Source organism: Salmo salar, chromosome ssa09 (genome assembly GCF_905237065.1).
Source record: "Salmo salar chromosome ssa09, Ssal_v3.1, whole genome shotgun sequence".
NCBI classification, from domain to species: domain Eukaryota; kingdom Metazoa; phylum Chordata; class Actinopteri; order Salmoniformes; family Salmonidae; genus Salmo; species Salmo salar.
Window position 1 is genome coordinate 123,732,711 of NC_059450.1, and position 23,741 is coordinate 123,756,451.

General features: G+C 46.4%; 1 protein-coding gene across 18 annotated transcripts in view; it reads right to left on the reverse strand.

Annotated features, from left to right (window-relative positions):
* LOC106612562 (histone-lysine N-methyltransferase MECOM) overlaps nt 1-23,741 on the reverse strand; it is a 177,850-nt gene that overhangs the window by 21,755 nt on the left and 132,354 nt on the right. For 10 of the 18 annotated variants that reach the window (XM_014213817.2, XM_014213824.2, XM_014213821.2 and 7 more), the window contains exons 3-6: nt 7,019-7,153; nt 1,093-1,195; nt 587-848; nt 116-287 (exon numbers count right to left, since the gene is read on the reverse strand). In XM_014213817.2, coding sequence (XP_014069292.1) covers nt 116-287; nt 587-848; nt 1,093-1,195; nt 7,019-7,153 — 672 coding nt within the window. Of the gene's footprint in view, nt 1-115; nt 288-586; nt 849-1,092; nt 1,196-7,018; nt 7,154-8,910; nt 9,610-23,741 lie in introns of those variants that run through there. The other 8 variants (XM_014213830.2, XM_045724474.1, XM_014213827.2 and 5 more) reach the window with 2 other exon arrangements.

A 23,741-nucleotide genomic window follows, 5' to 3' on the forward strand; every position in this document is an offset into this window, starting at 1 on the left:
CTAGATGAGGGTTAGAGTGAAAACGTACTGGATGGTAGCTTTCCAGGAACAGCGTTGGAGAGCCCTGCTCTAGTAACATACACCCACCCACCTACCCACCCAAACACAACTGTACCTTTGAGCAGGTACATGACTGTACCTTTGTGCAGTTTTCACATTCGTAGTGCTTGCCACTGTCATGTGACATCTGATGACGAATCAGGTTGGATTTCCAGTTGAAGGCCTTGGGGCACTGGTCACACTTGTATTCCCTCTCCTCCGAGTGAGACAGAGAGTGAGCTTCCAGACTGCAGGAGAGACGCACAGACAGACAGAGGAACATTATTCCAACCCTCTGCCTCACTAGCCTCTCAACTAAAAACAACCCAATAAAGTAACATGAATGAAGTGTGTAAACAAGGACCTTACCCAGGATCAATAACAGTTCAAAAGACAACTATAGATTCAAGTTGATGTGCAGTTGATATACAGCCATCATCAGGCATGTGAGGGGGGTGCAGGTTGAGTGACATAGAGGGGTTCTGAGCTGAGGGGCACTGAGTTTTCCCGGTCCTATCAATAAGGGGGAAAGAGGACGCCTTCTCACCTCTGGAGGTCGGGGAACACCTGATCACACTCCTTACACTCCTGGGGGCCGTCGTGGTCGTGGCCGTCGTGGCTGAGGCTGTGGGACAGGTGCAGGTCGTGGGGCTCCAGGCCTTCGGGGCCCTCCAGGTCACTACTGTCCCCTCCAGGGTTCCCCAGGAAGGCTGAGGTGGGTGTCCCACATGGAACCTTCTGGTGGTCCAGCAGCTCAGAGACAGACTCAAAGAGCTGATCACAATCCTCACAGCGATACTGTCTCTCCTCTGGACAGGGAAAAGTAAGGGGAAGAATATCTTAGGTGTGTGTGTGTGTGTATGTGTGTTGTTTATGTGTGTGTGTGTGTGTGTGTGTATGTGTGCATATTCTTGTGTGTATGTATGTATGTATGTGTGTGTGTGTGTGTGTGTGTGTGTGTGTGTGTGTGTGTGTGTGTGTGTGTGTGTGTGTGTGTGTGTGTGTGTGTGTGTGTGTGTGTGTGTGTGTGTGTGTGTGTGTGTGTGAACTGACCGTGCATATCAGGAGCCATGCCGTCACATGAATAATCCTCTGCCTTCATGTACAGAAGCAGCTCCTCTCCTGGTTTGATCTCTCGAGTCACTCTGTAGAAGATCTGCAAAACCCACACACACACAGATTTAAACATATGAAATTACAGTATATACATACATGAGTACACACGCACACACTCAAAACCTTGTCGACCAACACCATATAACACACTCACCTCCACTTTACTGAAACAAAAACACTCTGATGCAGAAAGCAAACAAACGTTGACTCAACACACACACACACACACACACACACACACACACACACACACACACACACACACACACACACACACACACACACACACACACACACACACACACACACACACACACAGTTTATAAAGCAGGGAGGATATTGGGGGCTGAGCGTGAAGAAGGGAGGGCCATATAATATGTCAGTAGTGGGACCAGAATGCTCTCAACACGGCTGGACCTCTGAGGAAGAGGCAGTAAAAGAGAGGAAGATGTGGTACTGCTGCAGCGCATGGTGACATATTTGTGATGCTGTGTGTGTGTGTGTGTGTGTGTGTGTGTGTGTGTGTGTGTGTGTGTGTGTGTGTGTGTGTGTGTGTGTGTGTGTGTGTGTGTGTGTGTGTGTGTGTGTGTGTGTGTGTGTATATAGAGTAGCCAAAACTCTACCTGCCCACTCTATACCAGTATCATGCTAAGCTTTATCAAAAAGGACTGTTATATGCTCATGGTCCTAGTGCACGGTGACAGAAATATGGAGAGATGTACAGTACTAAGGATCACATGACTACCTGTGGAGCTACATGTGTACAGTATACATTCAAAGGCAAACACTTACATGCACAGCATATACGCCACACACAAACACACATTCACAGACACTACTACACACTACACACACAATCCACACAATCCACCTACTCCAAGGTGTGTGTGTGTGGGGGGGCTATAGTGAATGAGTCATCTGAGAGACCCTGAGATCTCTGGGACTTCCCATACGAACACAATAGATGCTCTCCCAAACAATCACAGATGGCGATATTTTTGGCACGCCTTGAAGGTTTAACTTACTAACTTCCCTTACAGCACCGTGGTGACATTTGGACGGGAAGGGGGGGGGGGTTATTAGAAATATGACAGGGCAGTCTTCTGGGATGGGCGAGGGTCACAGGGACACCGGCCCTGGGAGATAACGTACCCGGCTCGCCATGACATCAGTGCGGCGCGACGGCAGCGAGGGCCAAGCGGCCTGGTCAGAGGGGAGCCAGATTCGACCCCATTGTTCAGGAGGAGAATGCAAGGAACTGAGAGGGTCCCAATAGCCGAGCGACTAGCTCTCTCAGCGGCCCCCCTCGTCTGTATAGAGCCACCCTCTCACCCCCTCCCAGCTCCTTCTTGCCGTTCTAGCGCGGTCAACAGCTCTCGGTCCAGGACTTTAGCCCTCAGACTAACAGGCCACAATAATATCGATGGTTGGGAACAATAAAAGAGCAGTTCAGACAGCCGTCTAGAGCTGCAGGGATTCCGCCCTCAGAAACTGATAGGATCTTTGAGGGGGAGTCTTTGAAAAGCTATCAGGGGTACAGCTAGCCTGATCCCAGATCTGTTTGTGCTGTCTTGCGTGACAATGAGTGACAAAGCGTTGGCAAGACAGCACAAATTTATCTGGGTTTAGGGTACAGCCGCTAGTGGACCGTGGCACAGAGGGGGCAGAATGTGGCCACGGGGAGCGAGTTACTGCAGCTAGTATCTCTGCTCTTGTGCAGATGGTGTACAATCTGGCTCACAGGCACTGCAGTGAGTACCAACATGGGGGAATTCCCCTCAGGAACGCCCCTTCCCTGTGGGCCGCCACAGACAAACACTCAAACAAACACAAACAAACATACCGTACACACCCCGAAACACACATACACGCAAGCATGCACACACACACAAACACACAAACTGGTTGTACGTTTCTGCACTGTACAGATCTCCAACTCCTCTCAAAAAGCCTTATGAGTTGCCCCTATAAGGGCAAGCTGACACAGAGTGAGAGAAGCCTAGTCTGGGGCTGTAAATGGACAGTAGCTAGAAATAACAGAGAGCTAGATAAGAACAGTGTTTGAGTTCACACTGTGAGGGCCAGCCAGCCACACCTTTGTACTAGACAGGAACCACTGAGGAGAGAGAGCCCCAAGCCTTGACCTCCGGAGGACCAAGCTTTGACCTCTGGAGAACCAAGCCTTGACCTCTAGAGCTCCAAGCCTTGACCTCTAGAGCCCCAAGCCTTGACCTCTAGAGCCCCAAGCCTTGACCTCTAGAGCCCCAAGCCTTGACCTCTAGAGCCCCAAGCCTTGACATCCAGAGCCCCAAGCCTTGACCTCTAGAGCCCCAAGCCTTCACCTCCAGAGCCCCAAACCTTGACCTCCAGAGCCCCAAGCCTTGACCTCTAGAGCCCCAAGCCTTGACCTCTAGAGCCCCAAGCCTTGACCTCCAGAGCCCCAAGCCTTGACCTCTAGAGCCCCAAGCCTTGACCTCTAGAGCCCCAAGCCTTGACCTCCAGAACCCCAAGCCTTGACCTCTAGAGCCCCAAGCCTTGACCTCCAGAACCCCAAGCCTTGACCTCTAGAGCCCCAAGCCTTGACCTCCAGAGCCCCAAGCCTTGACCTCCAGAGCCCAAGCCTTGACCTCTAGAGCCCCAAGCCTTGACCTCCAGAACCCCAAGCCTTGACCTCCAGAGCCCAAGCCTTGACCTCTAGAGCTCCAAGCCTTGACCTCCAGAGCCCAAGCCTTGACCTCTAGAGCCCCAAGCCTTGACCTCCAGAGCCCAAGACTTGACCTCTAGAGCCAGCCAGGAGTCACAGGATACACAATCATTATTAGACTTTATTACCTTGCATTATCAATGGGGGATTGGGCCAATATAACACACAAGGAGGCACTGAGGATAGGTACCTAGACAAACACACATACTCACACGCACACACATACATAGACAAACACATGAGCAAACACACATGCACAAACATGCACGCGTGCACACACACACACAATACACTCTCCCTCTCTCTCTCTCTCTCGCTCTCTCTCTCTATCTCACAGTGTTTCTTGTAGAGGTCATAACTACAGACGTATCAGAGGCTATTATCTTGGAGAAGTTGGTTACCTTGACATCATTAGTCACTAGTGCAAACAAAGAGTCCGATTTTCCTCGGGACACTGACACGCCCTCTCTGTTCCTCCAACGTCCTTCCTCTCAGATAGGTCATCTATCAGGTATGCCAGCCACCAGCTACAGTGCTGATCTAGGATCAGGTCCTCTCTGTCTATATAATTGTATTCATTATGATCCAAAAGACAAAACTGACCCTAGATCAGCACTCTTACTCCGAGACACTTAATGAATACGGGCCCTGATCTAGGATCAGTTCCTCCCTGTCTATATAATTGTATTCATTATGATCCAAAAGACAAAACGGATCCTAGATCAGCACTTCCACACTGAGACACTCAGCTCTCCAGTCTATTTCTATGATCACAGAACCTTTCACACATTAAAACAGTCAATTCATCCACTTCATGTCTCTTTGTGCTGCGTGGGAGAATCAATATGGCTAATGAGATTATCCCTCATATCCATCCACAGTCTTATGAAAGAGTCTTTAGTCGCTCGTCAGATCATGAGAATTACACTGCTAATCCATTTACCCTTCAGCCTGTCCCATGTAGGCTACTGTACGAGTGGGATATGGTTGAGACATTTCCATAGTAAATATACTTCAAATCTATTCTCTGTACAATGCTCAGTGATGATCACAGGTGAATCTGTCCAGAGAGCAGTTTAATTCACCACTATGGTGATGAAAAAAACCCCAGTTTTTACTCCCAACAGATCTGATCTCAGATCATTGATTGAATGAGACCCAATAGTCACCGACTGCAGTGCAGAGCGTTGATGAGTAGTTATTGTTATCGGTAATAACACTGTTTAAACTAACATGTTACACATGTTTATACTTAGCTAACTTTGACCAGCTCTTAAAGCTAAGACATGATCACACACTCCATACTGCTGCAGCACTATGCAAGCCTTGCTATTCCCTATGTCGAACACGTACGCACGCACGCACGCACGCACGCACGCACGCACGCACGCACGCACGCACGCACACACACACACACACACACACACACACACACACACACACACACACACACACACACCCGAGTAGGAACCCCTGACAGTTCTTCTAGCTATCTTTCTTCTCTCTCCTCCCTTCCCCCATTCCCCTCTTCCTCTCCTTTACTTTCCTCACCCTCTTGAGATTGGACATAAAGTTTTATTATAAACAGGACTAGGTCAGAAATAAGAGGATTGAAGCCAGGTTAGTCCACAATGTGGGACTGATTGTGTAAGAGGGTGTAATATGTGGTTTCAGGCTGACTTCACAGTCAGCACTTCCCAGCAGCTGTAAAACCTGTTGGAAAGAGGTAAGGGACTACATTCCTCACTTCCAGCTTTAGGATGAGGAGCACGGGGAGCCATCAGAACCGCAATGAACATTCACATAGTCCTGCTAAAGGGCCCGATCATGCACAGTGTGTGGATAAAGAGGCATATAAAAGACAAACACACACATTCATACTCTGATAGAAACATAACTAATAGACTTTTCTGACGTCCAACCAGACCACTCCACTTTACACACGGAATTGTGCTATGAAAAACATCAGGTTTGTCCGGAAGACGTGAAGACAGTGTTGTGACAGTGTGTGGTACCTAGCAATAATCTGATCACAGCCTTGTCCATGACCCAGGCCAGACTTAGACAGCCACCCGAGCAGAACCACAGAGAAAACAGACAGTCACACCTCAGAGAGAGGGCCAATCAGAAGGCTACATCAAACACTGCATCACATTGGTTTGTGTCTCAAATGGCACCCTTTTCCCTACATAGCGCACTACTTTGGACCAGAGCTCTTATAGGGGGCATACATAGTGCACTATAGAAAATAGGGTGACAACTGGGACACACCCATTGGGATTCATTATACTACTCTGTCAAATAAGAATCTGAAGTAGTCTTCCTCTCAAAATACACTTTTTCTAAATAATTTGGAGTGTTAAATAACCGTTTGTATAGTGACATTATGAAAATGTTAATGATGAGTATAATCATGATGACAATGTTTCTAGTTACAAATTACATCCAGTCATCAATATTACATTTCCTTGTCTGTTATCTGCAACATATACAAGTATTTATAAACTCTTTATGAAGAAGTCATGAAAAGTGATGCAAACTTTTCTATCAATTTATCTTCCGTCAAGACATGGAATGCACTGTCCATGTCAAATAAAGTCTCCCTTACTATAGGTGTGTGTGTGTAGTCTGAGTCCATAAAATACGATTTAACCAGTGAATGAGTGAAGTGAAAATGCCCCTATGTGTCGGATAGGCCTTCCTGTCCTGTCTCTCCCAGGTGAGGAGAGAAAGAGCCATGGGGCATTCCACACATATCTGGAAGTATACAGTGCAAGCGTGTGTGAAGTGTCTGTGACTATCAGCACGACAGCCGTGTGTGATCTGGCCCTGTGGTCCTCCACACACCGAAGCCAAGACACAATTACACAGAAACACAACACACAGATGGGCCCTCTGAGGCCGTGTGTGTGTGTGTGTGTGTGTGTGTGTGTGTGTGTGTGTGTGTGTGTGTGTGTGTGTGTGTGTGTGTGTGTGTGTGTGTGTGTGTGTGTGTGTGTGTGTGTGTGTGTGTGTGTGTGGAGAGGGGAGCTGATACTGAACGCAGGGTGGGCCGCACAGGGGCTATCTGAACTAGATCACAATAACACCTTCTAACACAACAACAGGCAGGACATGAGGCCCTGTGGCAGGCAGGAGGGCGGTCTCCTCTTCACATACCTGATCATCTATCTGGCACGGCGTCAGGTTGTGCTGGTGGGCCGTGGGGGAAAACTGGATGTGCTTCAGCCAGCTCCCGATATCAGGCTCGCTGGCATCCACACAGAACTTTACATGGCCCGACCCGTCCAAGATCTGGAGAGAGGTAGAGGGGGGGGGGTTAACACTTTGATCTCTATCTGATTCTGCACAGGTTACTGTGGCCACATGGACGAACCACATACCTCCCACCGAGAAACAAGGCCACACTGTTGTGAGGCTGCATTATTACACACGCAGGGCAGGAACACACACACATACACACACACACACACACACAAATGAAAAGCCCACTCAAACTCATACACAGTCACACTCTCTAGGACAGCAGTGAAAAGCAATAGAGAATATCACTGTGCTGAATGTGCACAACTAAAAGGCATGTCTTTCAATTACTTCACATGTAAAACAATGTCTTTAAGATATCAAAACAAATGTATTTCTTTATTGTTGAACATTTACAATTATCTCATGAATATGGTAATCAAAATGAACATATTGGAGCCATTTCACTGTGTGCAACATGTTTCATAACAATGCTTATTATCAAGTCACCTAAAAATGAAATACTGAGTTGTGCTGAATAAATTAAGGCACAAAAAGCAACCCCAAAATCAGTGTTGGTATTTTGTCGAAACCAAAAAAACGGTGTAATTAAATTATTATTACACATTTATATTCGTATCAACATTTGTTGAAACATTTACTCTATTCCACAATTCCTGATATCAACTGGTTTTCTTTTGAAATAAAACGTAATATTATTATAAAGCTGAAGTTGATTGAAAAGTCTCTCAGAGGGTTGATGATGAGGAGATATTGGACAATAGCGCCTAATATTTAGGAGTGAAAAGGACCAAAGCACGTTAACCCCAGCGGGCTGCGACATGCAAATAACCTTTAATGCACACCATTCACTCAACCAAAACACGACCAATTTTATAAAGAACTCCCTCATTTCTACTTTATTATCAGCTATGTAGGCATAATTAACTACCCTATCATATTCAGTAAATTAACTATATTACCATATGACCAAAGCAGGCCTATACATACAATAAAAAGTCATTGTACTTAGATAGATGCTAGGAATAGATAAATGATAGGCCTAATAATTATTCGGAAATAAAACAATTTACAACGAATTAAGGTGAGATATAATTCTTGTGAAAAGGCCACTGTGAATGTCAGCCAGGACAGGAGTTCGTTGCAGTCTACACAATTTATAACATACATACAAAATAACAAAATAGCCGAATGCTCGGTTTTTTCTGGCCTACCTTGAAAATATGATAAGCACATGTGTCAACAATGCACATAATCTTTATTTATTTGCTAAATTCACTTTGCATTATGAATTAAATTCTGCAAGACAATGCAAAATGACATCTTACTTATTGCCTATAATTTAAACACAGATAATGTTTTAATCAATAAAAACGAACCAATAATATGCCTATAACATGTTTGCCTATAAACACGATTTAAAAAAGAAAGCATATAGGATATAGCCTATTACTGACGTAGTAAATAAACTTTATTCGGAAACAAATCAATGGCAGGAAATGATAAGTGATAACAGTTACGTGAAGAAGAAGCAAGACATATTGTTCTGATCCATAATTGAATATCGGTTAAGAACACCAATCGATGTTTATGTTGCCTAAAATATTTAATCATGTCTGATGAAAACGTATTGACTCACTCTGTAAAAATACTTGTCAATAGTTTGACAATTAATTTATATTGAGAGCTCATACGATTAATTATAACCATAATTTTATCACTGAGAAAGAACACGTCAGAATTTTATTACCAAACGAACAAAGGTTATAAAATAGATCGCTGCTTACCGTGGTAAATCCTCTGCACAATTGGTGCAAAAATACAATATCTGCAAATACGACGTGCGCAGAAATAAAATAAAATGAAAACTGTTGATGAAAACTGCAATGTCTTGTTTGGAAATAACCACAAAAATGTGAAAATGTATCGATCGTTTAGTTTTGCTCCATTTGTGTAATGCCCTGTGTTCTTGAAAGCGCCAAGGGATTTGACAGTGTATTTTCTCTTTCTCCGACCCACAAGACGTTTGCTCCTCTCTCTCTCTCTCTCTCGCTCACTTATTGTCATGTAGACACCGGCATAATCCCTAGGCACATTAACTTGGTCCAAGTTGAGCCCGTCAGCGCGAGCCCGTCTCGTCCGCTCCTCTCTTTCTGAACCTCCACTGTTCCCAGGTGTCAGCGCGGCGGAGCGAGCGACTTTTCCTTTCTCTCTCCCCCCGGCGCGTGATAGTGAGATGGAAGGATCGCCCACCTACTTGCGCGTCCCGTACTGTGTGATGTGTGTGTTTCTGTTTCACGGACTGTCTCTTAAAGAGGATCTTGCTCGCCCATCCATAGAGAGCAATGCAAAACGGGCTATCTTGCCTGTCCGCAGTCGGAAGTTGAGCGACTCTACCCGCAGTAAATTTTAAAGTGACAGGGGACCGGTGGAGAGGCGAGGTCAGAGAGAGGTCGGGATGGGCTTCTATGCTATTGACTACATACACACACCAGCCCAATTTGCCTTTAATGAAACCACCGAATAATTATGCAATCATTCGCATTTCACTCGTTTTTCCCTGAGCAATGAGGGGTGGGTTCGCGGCTCACTCCTAGCCCAGTTAAAGCACAAAATGCTATTAGCTTAGACTTCTGAATGATGACAGTGACTCTCATCTAAGAATATTATACATTTACAAAATAATTGTGTTATTCATAAAATACGTAATGGAATGTAAAAAAGTATTGTTTTAATGAAATAAAGCCTCATTAATAGTCCAAGTGAAAACAACAACTTTTATTGTTAGGCCTAAGTGACGCTTTCCTTGTTTGCTTGGAGCACCTGCTTTACGAGACAGACAAGGCATGCGCCACAATGACCTGTCTCGCCCTAGCCGCTCTGAGAGACACAGGACGCAGGTGACCAACATGCCACCATCTTGCATGGTGTTGTTACACACATTTCTAAACATACCAATACAATTTATAGCTTTCTAAATATTATTCTGCTAAACTGTAATGAATGGTAATGAATGGTAACAGCTTGCATATACAGCAGGGCCAACATGCATACAATTAAGACTTTTTTCTGCTTTTGTTGTTGTTGTTGCTTGTTTGTATGTTTAAACTTTTTTTTAAATACTAATGCTATTGTGTTGTCCATTTTCACTCTTTTTTCTTAACCTTTATGTCCAACTCTAAACTCTTTTGGATAATCAAATCGGGGGGAAAAATAGACCACTTAGAATAATACAAAAGTAGGCTATAGCCTACTTGATTATTCAGGGCAAGCATGAACAGGGGTTTATAATGTTCTGGCGTGGGGGGAGTGGGGGGTTGGGGGGGTGCGAAGAGATTATTAATATGTCTCAGTGGCCGCTATCTGTGACATTGACCTTCTATCCCAGATAATGGCCATTGTTTGATGAAATTGCAGAGCAAATGTGCAGGAAGGACAGGAAAAATCATGTGTAAATAAGGTGAACCTCGCCAGAGATTCCCATAGTCCGCGCTGCTTGAGAACCCAGAAGAGCCCCCGGTCCGCAGCTCATTGATTTCCTGCCTTTCCTCGACTTGTCCATTGTTGGAAGCCTTTTTAATTTAGCCATAAATTGGGAAAGCTCAAGCTATGAGCTGTTCTATTTTCTTCCTGTCAGGATGAGGGATTTGTTTTATGATCCATTGTTTATTAAATACAAGTAATCTGGGAAAGTGATTGCCCGGGCCTCTCCGGGTCTGATCGAGGATTCTGATAGAGACCAGAGCTCTTTCTGAAAGGGAGGAAACGTTTGTGGATAAACAAGGGTTTTGTGGTATCACTAGCAGGTCCGAGTGACCAGGGTAAATTGGGGTAAATGTAGATTGGACCAGAGGCCGCTCACGGTTTCTCAGCCTGTACTTCTCTCCCTAGTCAGGAGATGGCGTTCTCAACTGAACAAACTTTTAAAAGGAATTAGTTGCCTTTCAATACGTTCTTTAATGCCATGCAGACCAATTTTGATAGGTGTTTTCTTTAGTGGAGAATTGAACAGCGTTTAGATTCATGGATAGCCTAAATTTGAGTTGTAAGCCTTCCATACTGAACGAAGTTCCCAGCCTGTGTGCCTATATCTCCTGAGAAAAGTGCATCAGTCAAGCGCGGAGACGCTGAGTTATTGAGATGGGGGTCATTGCTTTCTCGTCCGCAGAATTGCAGCACACAACATCGTCTACATTAAGGCGTTAAATTGCTAGATGAGACATGAAAGATTCAGTTGCATGGGCCTGAATATATAATCACCTGAACGACCTACAATACATCTCTTGGATCCACAATAAGAGGAGCCGTGGAAGTGAATTTTAAAACATTTGTTCATTTGTTAAATCCCCCATGTATAGTGATTTAAACCACAGCCTAATTTATGTTTATTTGAAAAACTCGCCACATAGTCTAGTCCATTATATTACGTAAGTATATTACATAGTTCGGCTTTATCAAAAGAACCCAAGCCTTTGTTGTTATGATTATAGCACATAAAGTGTGTAATAGCTGTTTAATAACAGATTACAAACCAAAAAGCCTGCTCGAGGCTTTTTTTATTTCTCCTATTTTACGCCACTTACCGTTTCATTCTGATTTGGGTGACACTTCACATCTGCGGCATCCGGATAATGTTTTTTTCTACATCGACTTAAAAGTGCTGTGAAATTTCTCAAGGGTTTTCATGCTGATTTGTTTGTATTAGTTGTTTGTTTTAGCAACTCAATTACTTGGGAAAATGTTCTCAGTTTAAGTATTGGACAAATCCATCACTACATTTTCAAAGCTTTTCCCAATTTATATTGCAGTGTAGGAAACATGAGGCTACTTTGGTATAACAAATTATTTTCGCTTGAGTTTCACAGGATATCAGTGGGCTATTTACAGTGCCTTCAGAAAGTATTCACACCCCCCTTGACTTTTTACACATTGTCTGGTGTTACAGACTGAATTTTAAATGGATTAAATTCATATTGTTTGTCACTGGTATACATACAATATATCATAATGTTAAAGTGGAATTATGTTTTTAGACATTTTTACAAATTAATTAAAAATGAAAAGCTGAAATGTCTTATTTTATGGCAAATCTAAATAAGTTCAGGAGTAAACATTTGCTTAACAAGTCACATAATAAGTTGCATGCACTCTGTGTGCAATAATAGTGTTTAACATGATTTTTGAATGACTACCTCATCTCTGTAGCGCACACATACAATTATTTGTAATTGGCGAGTTTCTCAGTCGAGCAGTGAATTTCAAACACAGATTCAACCACAAAAAACAGGAAGGTTTTCCAATGCCTTGCAAAGAAGGGCACCTATTGGTAGATATATATATTTACTTAATGCAGACATTGAATATGCCTTTGGATGTGGATAAGTTATTCAATTACATTTGTAAAAATGTCTAAAAACATAATTCTACTTTGACATTATGGGATATTGTATCTATCAATACACTCAGTCACTACAAAGATACAGGCGTCCTTCCTAATTCAGTTGCCGGAGAGTAAGGAAACCACTCAGGGATTTCACCATTGGTGACTTTAAAACAGTTACAGAGTTTAATGGCTGTGATAGGAGAAAAATGAGGATGGATATACAACATTGTAGTTATTCCACAATACTAAACTAACTGACAGAGTGAAAAGAAGGAAGCCTGTACAGAATACAAATATTCCAAAACATGCAACCTGTTTGCATTAAAGCACTAAAGTAAAACTGCAACAAATATGGCAAAGAAAATAACTTCATGTCCTGAATACAAAGTTCTATGTTTGGGGCAAATCCAACACAACTCATCACTGAGTACCACTATTCATATTTTCAAGCACGGTGATGGCTGCATCATGTTATGGGTATGCTTGTCATCGGCAAAGACTAGGCAGTTTAGGATAAAAAGAAACGGAATAGCGCCAAGAACAGGCAAAATCCTAGAGGAAAATCTGGTTCAGTCTGCTTTCCAACAGACACTGGGAGGCATTTTCACCTTTCAGCAGGACAATAACCTAAAACACAAAGCCACATATACACTGGAGTTGCTAACATGGTGACATTGAATGTTCCTTAGTGGCCTAGTTACAGTTTTGACTTAAATCCCCTTGAAAATCTATGGTAAGACTTCAAAATGCATTAGTGTGTATCTGGTTTATAAAAGGGCTTCATTTGTTTGACTTGTTTATCTACACTCAGCTTGTGTATGAGTCAGAGCATTACGGCACCACGAGCCCCTCGGTGGGGATTCCTGGGCCGGGTAGGTGCAAACTGACTCCGTGAGGGAGCTACTCCCCGATGCCGACCGCCGTAACGAGTCAGGCTGCTGAGTCGCTCTAATGGAAACACTGTGTATAAGGTGAATTCCAGCACATCCTCCCGAAGAGGGGAAAAAAAGAGAAGAAAAATAAAATATCGCAGCCAAATCCACATGAAATAGTTCCACCATTCATATGGAGAGACCTCCCATTGACACCGGCGAAAAGCTGCATTAAGCCTCCATCATGAGTCTCTACAGACGGGCCCACCTAGACAATTTCTTTTGGTTAAGAGTGGGGCGATTCAATCAAGTGGCAAAAACATATTTAAAAACTCAAACGAATTTAGGAGTGATATAACTTTTGATACAACACCCGTGTCATGGTGTGTAATTTTAGGACTTATCAGAATTTGAACAGTTATAGTGACTTCACTGCGAATTAGCCAACAACTTTATTTTGTCATGATTATGCAGAATATTTTAGTGTTCTAAATATGGGTTCTAATATCTATAATGTAGCCTAATCGAGATTTTAAAAATAAATACATATCAAATACAATAGACTATCGGTAAACATATCCAGGTGAGTAAAATAGACACTGCATAAACCATATCATTGATACTTTTTACATTTTAAGTCAAAGCAGAAACTGACATTTTTGCATATGGCTACTATCTCTCCCACCGAACACCCCCAGCCCTCACCCCTCCAAAAAGTCCCTGTTTGGAGGGAGTCTCCTCACGGACCAATTCGCATTAAAAGAGAGCAGAGGAAATGAAAGGGGAAAAATGTAAATAAAACATTTCCTTGGTCTGGAAGTAGACCCGTTGCGAGCGCGTGTTAATCTCCACCTCGGTAATTTGGTTCTCCGGGAGAAGACAGAAGCCCCGCTGCTGTGCCCTGCACTTCATAAATCACAGCTTTATGTGGACAAGGTCAGCGGCCCCCTGGCTCAGCCCAGCTCCTCCGAGCGACACAGCGCGCCCGCTATGTTTTCCCTGCCGCCCGGGGCTCTCAGGACCAGACCAGCTCACTTCTAATTACTTTGGATTATTTTCATTTGCCGGGGTCAGCCAGGCATTTCGGGAGAGGGATGATTTCCTACAAATTCTTCGGCCTTTGATGACTGGGCCCTGCGTGTTTTCCGAATTAGTACCCCATCATTTTGGCACTGTCTGTTCTGTTGTAGAGGCCCCCCAGCCCACTCCCGTGACAGCTCTGCTCTGCAGTGGGGCCCAGGCCAGGTTCCATCCCGACAACATGCAGGCGCTTTCCCACCCGAGACTGTGCAGCAGTGGGAGAGAAGCAGACATATGCTGACAGCTAAAATATAACTGGGAGATGTTAGAAAAAACTAAGTATAAATAGGCAATGCAATAAACAGAGAATTAGGAAGAGCTTTTTGATCCCTGTTGCTTTAAAATATATTAATTAACCTATGCGCCTATGCTATAGGCTTTAGCAGCAACAGGGTGCTGTGATGAATGTCTAACCTCACAGTTAAGCTTCGTTTTGATATAATAATAATATTGTCAGATATAGGCTATGTGATGCATGAACCCGGATCTATGTTAGTCAATAACGTGTGCTTAAAAGTATTTTTAAAGTGTGCGTAAAAGTATCTTTGCTGCACATTGACGGTTCAATTCCCTTTTATTCCGATTCCAGAAAGATCCAAATCTATAAGAGATTCTGCATGTGAATAAGATATATTGTCTCCTGTAGCTAAAATGAAGTAAATTGAATTGACAGCAGGAATGACTAGACGTGACTGGAGCGTTAAAACAAGGCATTGACCAAACATGACCACTGGCCTGAGGTACAATGTAGGCTACTATTCACACTGTGGGAGGAGGTAAATGTAAAAATCAGAGAGTGTGGCGAGGACTTGAAAACATACATGCAGCTGATTTTTGGAGCTACCCGGCGTGTGCCCCTGCTCCAAAGAGCAGCCGGAGGAATGCACCGTCGCGGGTGGGGGGGCTGAGTAGGAGGAGGAGGAGAAGGGGAGGGGGGGTGTTACTGAGTCTGAGAGAGGTCCAACAGGCTTCCTCCGCAGCGCCTCAGCACACAGGCAACTCTGTATGTGTATTTGGACCACGGGGTGCGATAAAGTCGCACTGGAGTCAAAGGTAACGTTTTGAAAACATAAATTCAGCGTCGGAGAGCTGGAAAGTAAAACAAGCCTGGCCAGCAAGCCAGCCAGCCCGCACCACCCGGATAACGCCCGGTAATTAGAGCATGTTGTTAGTCGCTGCAGGGTGAACAAATTGTTTCTTAAACGCTCGTAGATATCATCTTTAAAAGAGCCCCTTTATGTAAGGAAAGATGCAATAGAACACACCAGTTCAGAGGAGCGGGTGGCGCACATTCATTACATTTATGGAGCTGTCCGGCCACGTTTGAAATAGAGATCACTTGAGACAGGGACTGCGTGCTTTTCATACACCGTGACCAATTGAAAGGCTAATATTGACTGTTTCCGGGATATGTGAAAAAGCCGTCACATATAATGTCTGATGAAGCAAGACACTCAAACACCCGTTTCTCCAAGAGAGCCCATTCCACTCCATCCATCCCACCCCAACAACTCCCCCTCCTCGGTGGCTAGGCTAGATTTATGTCATTTCAGAAAGGTAAACTTGTTAATGACCAGTTTTACCCTGACTAGTTTTACACGCAGGTGTTCAGACATAACCATGGCATCACGCACACGTCACCAAGGTGCAGAGTCAAGGCGCGGGTTGATGGCTTGGGGGCGTGCCTTTCCAAACACGGCTTTCCATGAATTGCCCCATTTCTTTAAGCTTTACATTTTTTCGTGTTAGGTCTGCACACACCTTTTAATGACAGAAAATACCAAAACCACACATTTAATTCACAAGGACTTTCCAATGAGCTAAGAAGCCAACACATTCTGCCTCCATAATAATACCCAAAACAAGAATCAGGGCATGCATTGTTGTGGGGGAGCACTTGCCTGTATTGTAAGACAGTCATTTACTTTGAAAACATCCTCATTTGAGTCCAGAGGAAATTGCATCATCAATACAAAAAACCTCAAAAACGTCAGAAAAAGCCAACAAACTCACTAACCCTCTTCCATGGGACATGGAGCAGCTCCTATTTAAGGCTTCACTGGTTTCCAGCACAATCAGAGGCCCATAAGTTAGGCCAGAATTATATTTAACCAAGGTCTTTGTGCTGAGTACAGGGCACATGGTGCTGCTCCGCCATGCTTTTGCCATTCAGACCAACACTCTCATTATATGACACAGCTTCCAGTTGGAATTCTCACACACGCACACGCACACGCACATCTGACTTCGCTGCAGTCCACACAAATCCTGGGAATCTGAGACTTATTTGAGAAACTATGCATTATGCTCCCATCTCCTCCCCAACAGTCAAAAGGTGTGTATGTGTGTGTGATGTGTGGGCACGCAGGTCTACCCCTCAACCCTGAAACAATGCAATCACACCGTGGCACATTGCAGCAGTCCGACTTGATTGAGTCATCAGACATGGTGCGTCAATACTCAAGGTTTATTCAATTCCAGACCAATCATTCTGGTGTCATACACTTTTGGGTTAATATTGGAACCGGAGGCCGGGGCCGGGGTGAGATAAATCAGCTTTTATGATGGGTTGTTATGGGTTTTACGGCGCTGGTTTGTGAGGGACTGATTTGGGGATCAATCACAGGTGGTGTCTGCTGGCAGGGCGTGCCGGGGATCGATGGTGGATCTGGGGGTCTGCAGTGATGGAGGACTGCTGAACTATGACCAGACCATCCCTCCCTTCCTCCCCGCTCTGGCACAACTGATGGAGCATGACACCCACCCATATCATCATCACACCCTACCTCTCTCCCCCTCGCTCGCAATTCACTTCTTTATCTGGATGGCACCTCTGAAAATTCCATTGTCACACAACATTTAACAAAGACAAAAGTCCCAGGCCCACGCTCTATAAGCTGCTGGAGAAAAGCAACAAAACGTCTTTAAGCCAGGGACATTAACCCGGAAGGAATCAGGGCCAGTTTTCACAATCACAAAGCACCTCTGATCAAGATTCAGTTTAGATTTTTAGATCATAATGATTATATCGACAAAGGAGACCTGATCCTAGGTCAGTACTCTTTCTCTGAGATACTCATAAAGGAAAGCCACAATGGAGGTGTTTGCTTACTCAGGAACAGATGAGTAACAAACAGGTGGGTTGTCTGGATACAGTACCGTTATGGCCCTAAGGGTTCGTTTAACAGTTAAAGACAGTGGTTAGTGGTGTGTCAGACTGCACTGAGAGAGACTAGCATTGGGAGGGTATGAGTTATTTAGTGTTTAACTTCCCCTTTAAATCTCTCTGTTTGCATGTGGAGAGATGGCTCAGAACAAACAAACATACCCACACAAATACAGTACACGTGTTGCACAGACCCAGATATAGACACCATAGTTACTGTCCATGCTTAGACGCACACAAACACGCGCGTGCACACACACACACACACACACACACACACACACACACACACACACACTTTTTACACACACACAACATGTCCCGTAGCTGTCAGACGGCAGCTTCCTCCTTTCTGTCAGCGTGGCCCGACTGAAACAAAAGACCCGGGGAGCGAGGCAACCTTGTTTCTCAATTAGAGGAAGTTGGTCCTGATTACGCTGCCCCTGCAGAAGCATTCCGATCCCGTGAACTCGTCCAGCCGCTGCCAGCAGGCCCTAAACCAGCCAGAGAGAGTGAGAGAGTCTTAAAGAACTAGCGTGCCCCACCCAGACTCCCCGTCCTCCTTTTCTCTTCTCTCCACACGCATGTACACACACACTCTCCTTCCCACCCCGTCCTCCTCTTCTCTCCTCTCCTCCCTTCCCCTCCTCTCCTCTCCTCCCCTCCCCTGTCCTCCTCCTCTCCTTTCGTCCCCTCCTCTTCTCCCCACCCCTGTCCTCCTCTCCTCCCTTCCCCTCCTCTCCTCCCCACCCCTGTCCTCCCCTCCTCTCCTCCCTTCCCCTCCTCTCCTCCCCACCCCTGTCCTCCAGTCAGAACAAGTAGAGCCTCCTTTGCCCTAAGAGTAGAAAATTCCAGCTTCCTCACACCCTCAGCTCTATGTCCCTGACAAATGTGTTCACTCCTGGTGTTTATAAGAAGTGAGGTTAGTCATAATCTAGAGAGAGGGAGTATTTACACACTGTGGATATTCTGATAAAAGGCGACGTATTCAATTTCTGTTTGTTTGACAGGCGCACTGTCTCTCTCTCTCACGTTGACAGGAAGACCCCCATCCATTCAGCGACCCTAACAATATTCTCTCTTGCGGCACTCAAGTGCTAACACATATTAAGTAAATGAAGAGTCTCTTCAACCCAGGGAGACAAACGAGCTTCTTAAACACAGGAGGTGTGGCGGTTTGATCTTCCATCGGCCCGTGCTAATGATGAAATCTAGGCCGGCTCGTATTGATGATGTAACTAGGACTGATCCAGGACTGTGTACATTTTAGACCGAGATGGCCCCAATGTTTCTAGCCAGGTGCTCAAGCTCTTCACATCTGTTTACGAAAGAGAGAGAGTATGTATGTGTGTGTGTGTGTGTGGGGGGAGGTTAAGGGGATACTGATGGGATGGGAAGGACTGTGTGTATACATGGCGGTACTTCAAAGCCATCCCGTTACCCGGACCGACAGTGCAGAGAGTTTACACCCATCCACACCCAGCCAACAGCACTAAACCACAGGTCAGAGTGTCTCCTCTCATTCTTCCCCTCCAGCCAGTGGCCAGGTCCCTCTCTCTCTCTCTCTCTCTGCTGTTTATTGTCATCTTGGCCAGAGAAAAAAAACACTGACTGTGCGGTGTAAAACACTGAGGGGGGGATGAGGGGCGGGAGTTGAGGCGACAGAGGCCCCCAGGGTGGATAGGAATGGGTGAGGGTGGGGGGACCAAGGCTGGCTTGGGGGGGGGGCTAGTGTAATCTTGGTGCTGAATAGACAGGAGCTCCTAATAGAAACCCGTCGTCCGGCTGCCACTGAGAGAAACAAGAGCTGTAATGGATGGGCTCTGGCTCCACAGTCCCCCCTGCCCCGCCCCTGTGACCCCTGTGTTGGTCAGAAGTAAGAGCTAAAGAAGCATTGTAGCCCCGGGCCTGATTGAATGGGGAGGAAGGGAGGTGGATGGAGGAGGAGGGTGGAGGGGTGGTACAGGGAGCCCAGCCGCGCTGATAGACCAATTTCCCAGTACTGCGAGCAGCTAGGTCTTGATTGATGAGGGCCGGTGCTGGTGAGAGGAGACCCATCACATACGATCACATAAATACTTATTCAGCTCGAATTCTCTCTGACAAGCCTTGCGACAGCTTTGTGCTGTCACAGATATCATTGGAAGGAAACCGCTCCATTAATCATGCGTAATTAACTTTTCTGAGGGGTTCCGCTGGTAACCAGTGCGAAAGAACGACCCAATACCAAATCCCAGCGTCTTAACTGGAACTGGACAGGGACCCTTATTAAAAGCAGAGGCAGTTTCTTCCGTGAGTCGCTCCGTTTGTACAGGAAACGGCTTCATTAGTATCGGTTTAGGCTCTAATGGGCCCGATACAAAGCGTCCTCTCTCTCTCTCTCTCTCTCTCTCTCTCTCTCTCTCTCACCATCCACACAGTGCAATATCCTGTGTGCGACTGTTGGTTCTAATGTGGGTGTTTGAAGTCCAGAGCATGGCCCACCTGAACTTAACTATCTTCACCCCCTCCCTTTAAGTACACTACTGGAGGCTGGATGCGGAGTGCACAACAAGCCCCCTAGTCTCATACAGTGGGACCAACACAGCACAGGAAGAGTCTCTGGGGTTCCACATTGGACCAGGGGCTCTTTGTTTTAAACCAGCAGACCACATGATGTAATGGTCCAATATTCTCAGCAACACCCCACAAACACCCACTCCACCCTGCCCTATTTAGCAACGGACCCCCCTGTCCCAACCCCCCCAACATACCCCATTCCGCCTACCTCATTTGCATTCCATCCCTCCCTCCATCGCAGCCCGCTCCACCCGGCCCCACCCATCTCTGCCCGGCCCCACCCGGCCCCACCCGTGTGTGTTAGTATGCCTTGTGATGGTTTTGCGCGTGAAGTGACCAGCTGGAATAGGAGGTGACAGGAACACGGGTTGTTTGGGAATAGGACTGAATTCCCACTATGTCTGCTTCTCCCTGGTAATGTCTCCCATGTTTCCCTTTGTCTCACCAGGAGACTGAGGTGAGAACCTATCAAATGCTGCTATTTATCTTGGGCAGCTTAGGTGGGGGGACTGCAGCTGCAGGTGGGGTCTTGTCTTGTTGGGATAGTGTGTATGTGTGCTTTTGTGTGTGTGTGTGTGTGTGTGTGTGTGTGTGTGTGTGTGTGTGTGTGGTGTGTGTAGCTAGTTTCACACACTCAGAGCCAGACTCCTTGCTCGTCCTCAGTCACCCTCACACAGTAATGTCCATTTCCCCTGTTGGGTGACAACATCTCCCTTATTACAATGGTGAGATCTAACTGACATCCTGTCTGTTGATGAGCTCTGTTTAGGGCTCCTGACACACACGCACACGCATACGCACACACACACACAAAACACAAACATCTCAAATACAGTCAAATACAGTCAAAATGATAACAAGTGGGTAGAAGACTGGGATTGTACAACAAACATAACCTAATTTATTAAAAACAATTATTGTTTTGCACTTGTTCTAACTCAGCTTGGCCAGTGTAACAGCTTGTAGGGTACTGAACCAATAAGCAACTTAATCAGGAGAGAGCGGTCTCTTAACCTGGTCCCAGATCTGTTTCAGCTGCCTTGCCAACTCCTACGGTCATTGTCACGCCACAGCACAAACAGATCTGGGACCAGGCTAAGAGACTGAACCATACCACATTCCACTCCCTGTGCCAGGACCTAGTATCCCTAACATAACTTTCTTTGGAGGACCACTGGACAACCATGTCACTGAACAACATGTTGGTAGTTTCAGCTGTACACCTTAGCCAGAGAGGGGAGAATTAGACTGTTGGGAGACTTGTGTTGGAGTCGAAACGTCAACAATCCCTTTGCCATTGGAGCAGGCCCGTAACAGCCTGTAGCAGCCTGTTGCAGCTTGTAGCAGCCTGTAGCAGCCTGTAGCAGCTTGTAGCAGCCTGTAGCAGCCTGTAGCAGCCTGTAGCATCTTGTAGCAGCTTGTAGCAGCATGTAGCAGCTTGGAGCAGCCTGTAGCAGCCTGTAGCAGCCTGTAGCAGCCTGTAGCAGCCGGTAGCAGCTTGTAGCAGCCGGTAGCAGCCTGTAGCAGCCTGTAGCAGCTTGTAGCAGCCGGTAGCAGCCTGTAGCAGCCTGTAGCAGCCTGTAGCAGCCTGTAGCAGCCGGTAGCAGCCTGTATCAGCCGGTAGCAGCCTGTATCAGCCTGTAGCAGCTTGTAGCAGCCTGTATCAGCCTGTAGCAGCCTGTAGCAGCCTGTAGCAGCTTGTAGCAGCCGGTAGCAGCCTGTAGCAGCTTGGAGCAGCCTGTAGCAGCCTGTAGCAGCCTGTAGCAGCTTGTAGCAGCCGGTAGCAGCCTGTAGCAGCCTGTAGCAGCCTGTAGCAGCCTGTATCAGCCGGTAGCAGCCTGTAGCAGCCTGTAGCAGCTTGTAGCAGCCGGTCGCAGCCTGTAGCAGCCTGTAGCAGCTTGGAGCAGCCTGTATCAGCCTGTAGCAGCTTGTAGCAGCCGGTAGCAGCCTGTAGCAGCCGGTAGCAGCCTGTAGCAGCCTGTAGCAGCATGTAGCAGCCTGTAGCAGCTTGGAGCAGCCTGTAGCAGCCTGTAGCAGCCTGTAGCAGCCGGTAGCAGCCTGTATCAGCCGGTAGCAGCCTGTATCAGCCGGTAGCAGCCTGTAGCAGCCTGTAGCAGCTTGGAGCAGCCTGTAGCAGCCGGTATCAGCCTATAGCAGCCTGTATCAGCCTGTGGCAGCCTGTAGCAGCTTGTAGCAGCCGGTAGCAGCCTGTAGCAGCCTGTAGCAGCCTGTGGCAGCCTGTAGCAGCTTGTAGCTCTGCCAAGTAAAGTACAGGACCAGACAGCCAGGCCAGAGAGAGGAAGGCCCACACCAGGCTGGCAGGCAGGCAGGTAAATACAGATAGCAGCCCCTGGATAAGATACCCTCCAGTCACACACACAAACAACACACACACACACACACACACACACACACACACACACACACACACACACACACACACACACACACACACACACACACACACACACAAGGAGTAGGACTGGAATTTGACAGCTCCATTACTATAGGCAATATGAGACAGGTGGCTGGACCACACGCAGAAGAGGAGAGGAGTGGAGGAGAAGAAAAGAGGAGAGTGAGGGGTCAAGTACACCCAGTCAGCTCAGCTTGACTTATATGGAGACACAGAGAGAGAGAGGCAACAATGAGCTCTTGAGTCAGACAGGCCTATAAGCCCCGCTCCTCTGTGTGTGTGTGTGTGTGTGTGTGTGTGTGTGTGTGTGTGTGTGTGTGTGTGTGTGTGTGTGTGTGTGTGTGTGTGTGTGTGTGTCTTCTGCCAAATAAACTACAGCGCTAACTCATAGCTCTGTCCCTCAGGACAGCTGATTGGCTGACAATCTAGACTGTTTCACAGAAACAGATAGCAGGGATAGGAAGAAGTCTGTGGAGCCCGCTGTTTCTAAGTGTCAGATTACAGGCGTGTGTACGACAGCATTCAGGGCAGAGGACTTGCTTGCTGCGTCAGCACAGGTGTGTGTGTGTTTGTGCGTGTGTGTGTTGATGTGTTGGTGTGTGTATTCGGGTGCATTACTGTGTGCATATGTGTATATCTGAGTGGCCTCTGTCATCCCTTCATCCCTTATCAGGCCCAGCGGTAGGCTTGCTATCCCCTCCTGTGGACTAAACACTGGCCTGTCTGTGGACGAACCAGCCTCTCCTGCCAGAGATGGCACAGGGAGGGCTAGGGAGAGGAGGGGAGGGGGGGTACCATGTGTCATCACCACCGTGTGGTACAAGGGAGGGTCTGTCTACCTGTCTGTGTGAGCCCTACAGCGACCCCTAGAGGCCTAAACAGGCCAGCCTAAACAATCCTCATACCAGGAACACATGGAGAGAGAGAGAGAGAGGGGGAGAGAGAGAGGGGGGAGCGAGAGGAGAAAAGGAGAGAGAGAAAGAGAGAGAGGGGGAGAGGAAGAGAGAGGTGTGGGGGGGACAGAGAGAGAAAGGGCCCCTGGCAGCAAGGCCTCAGTGTTAATCAGAGATATCCCTGGGTTGCCAGACTCAAGCCCCCAGGGTAAACAGAGAGAGGGAGGGAAAGGGAGAAAAGAAGAAAAA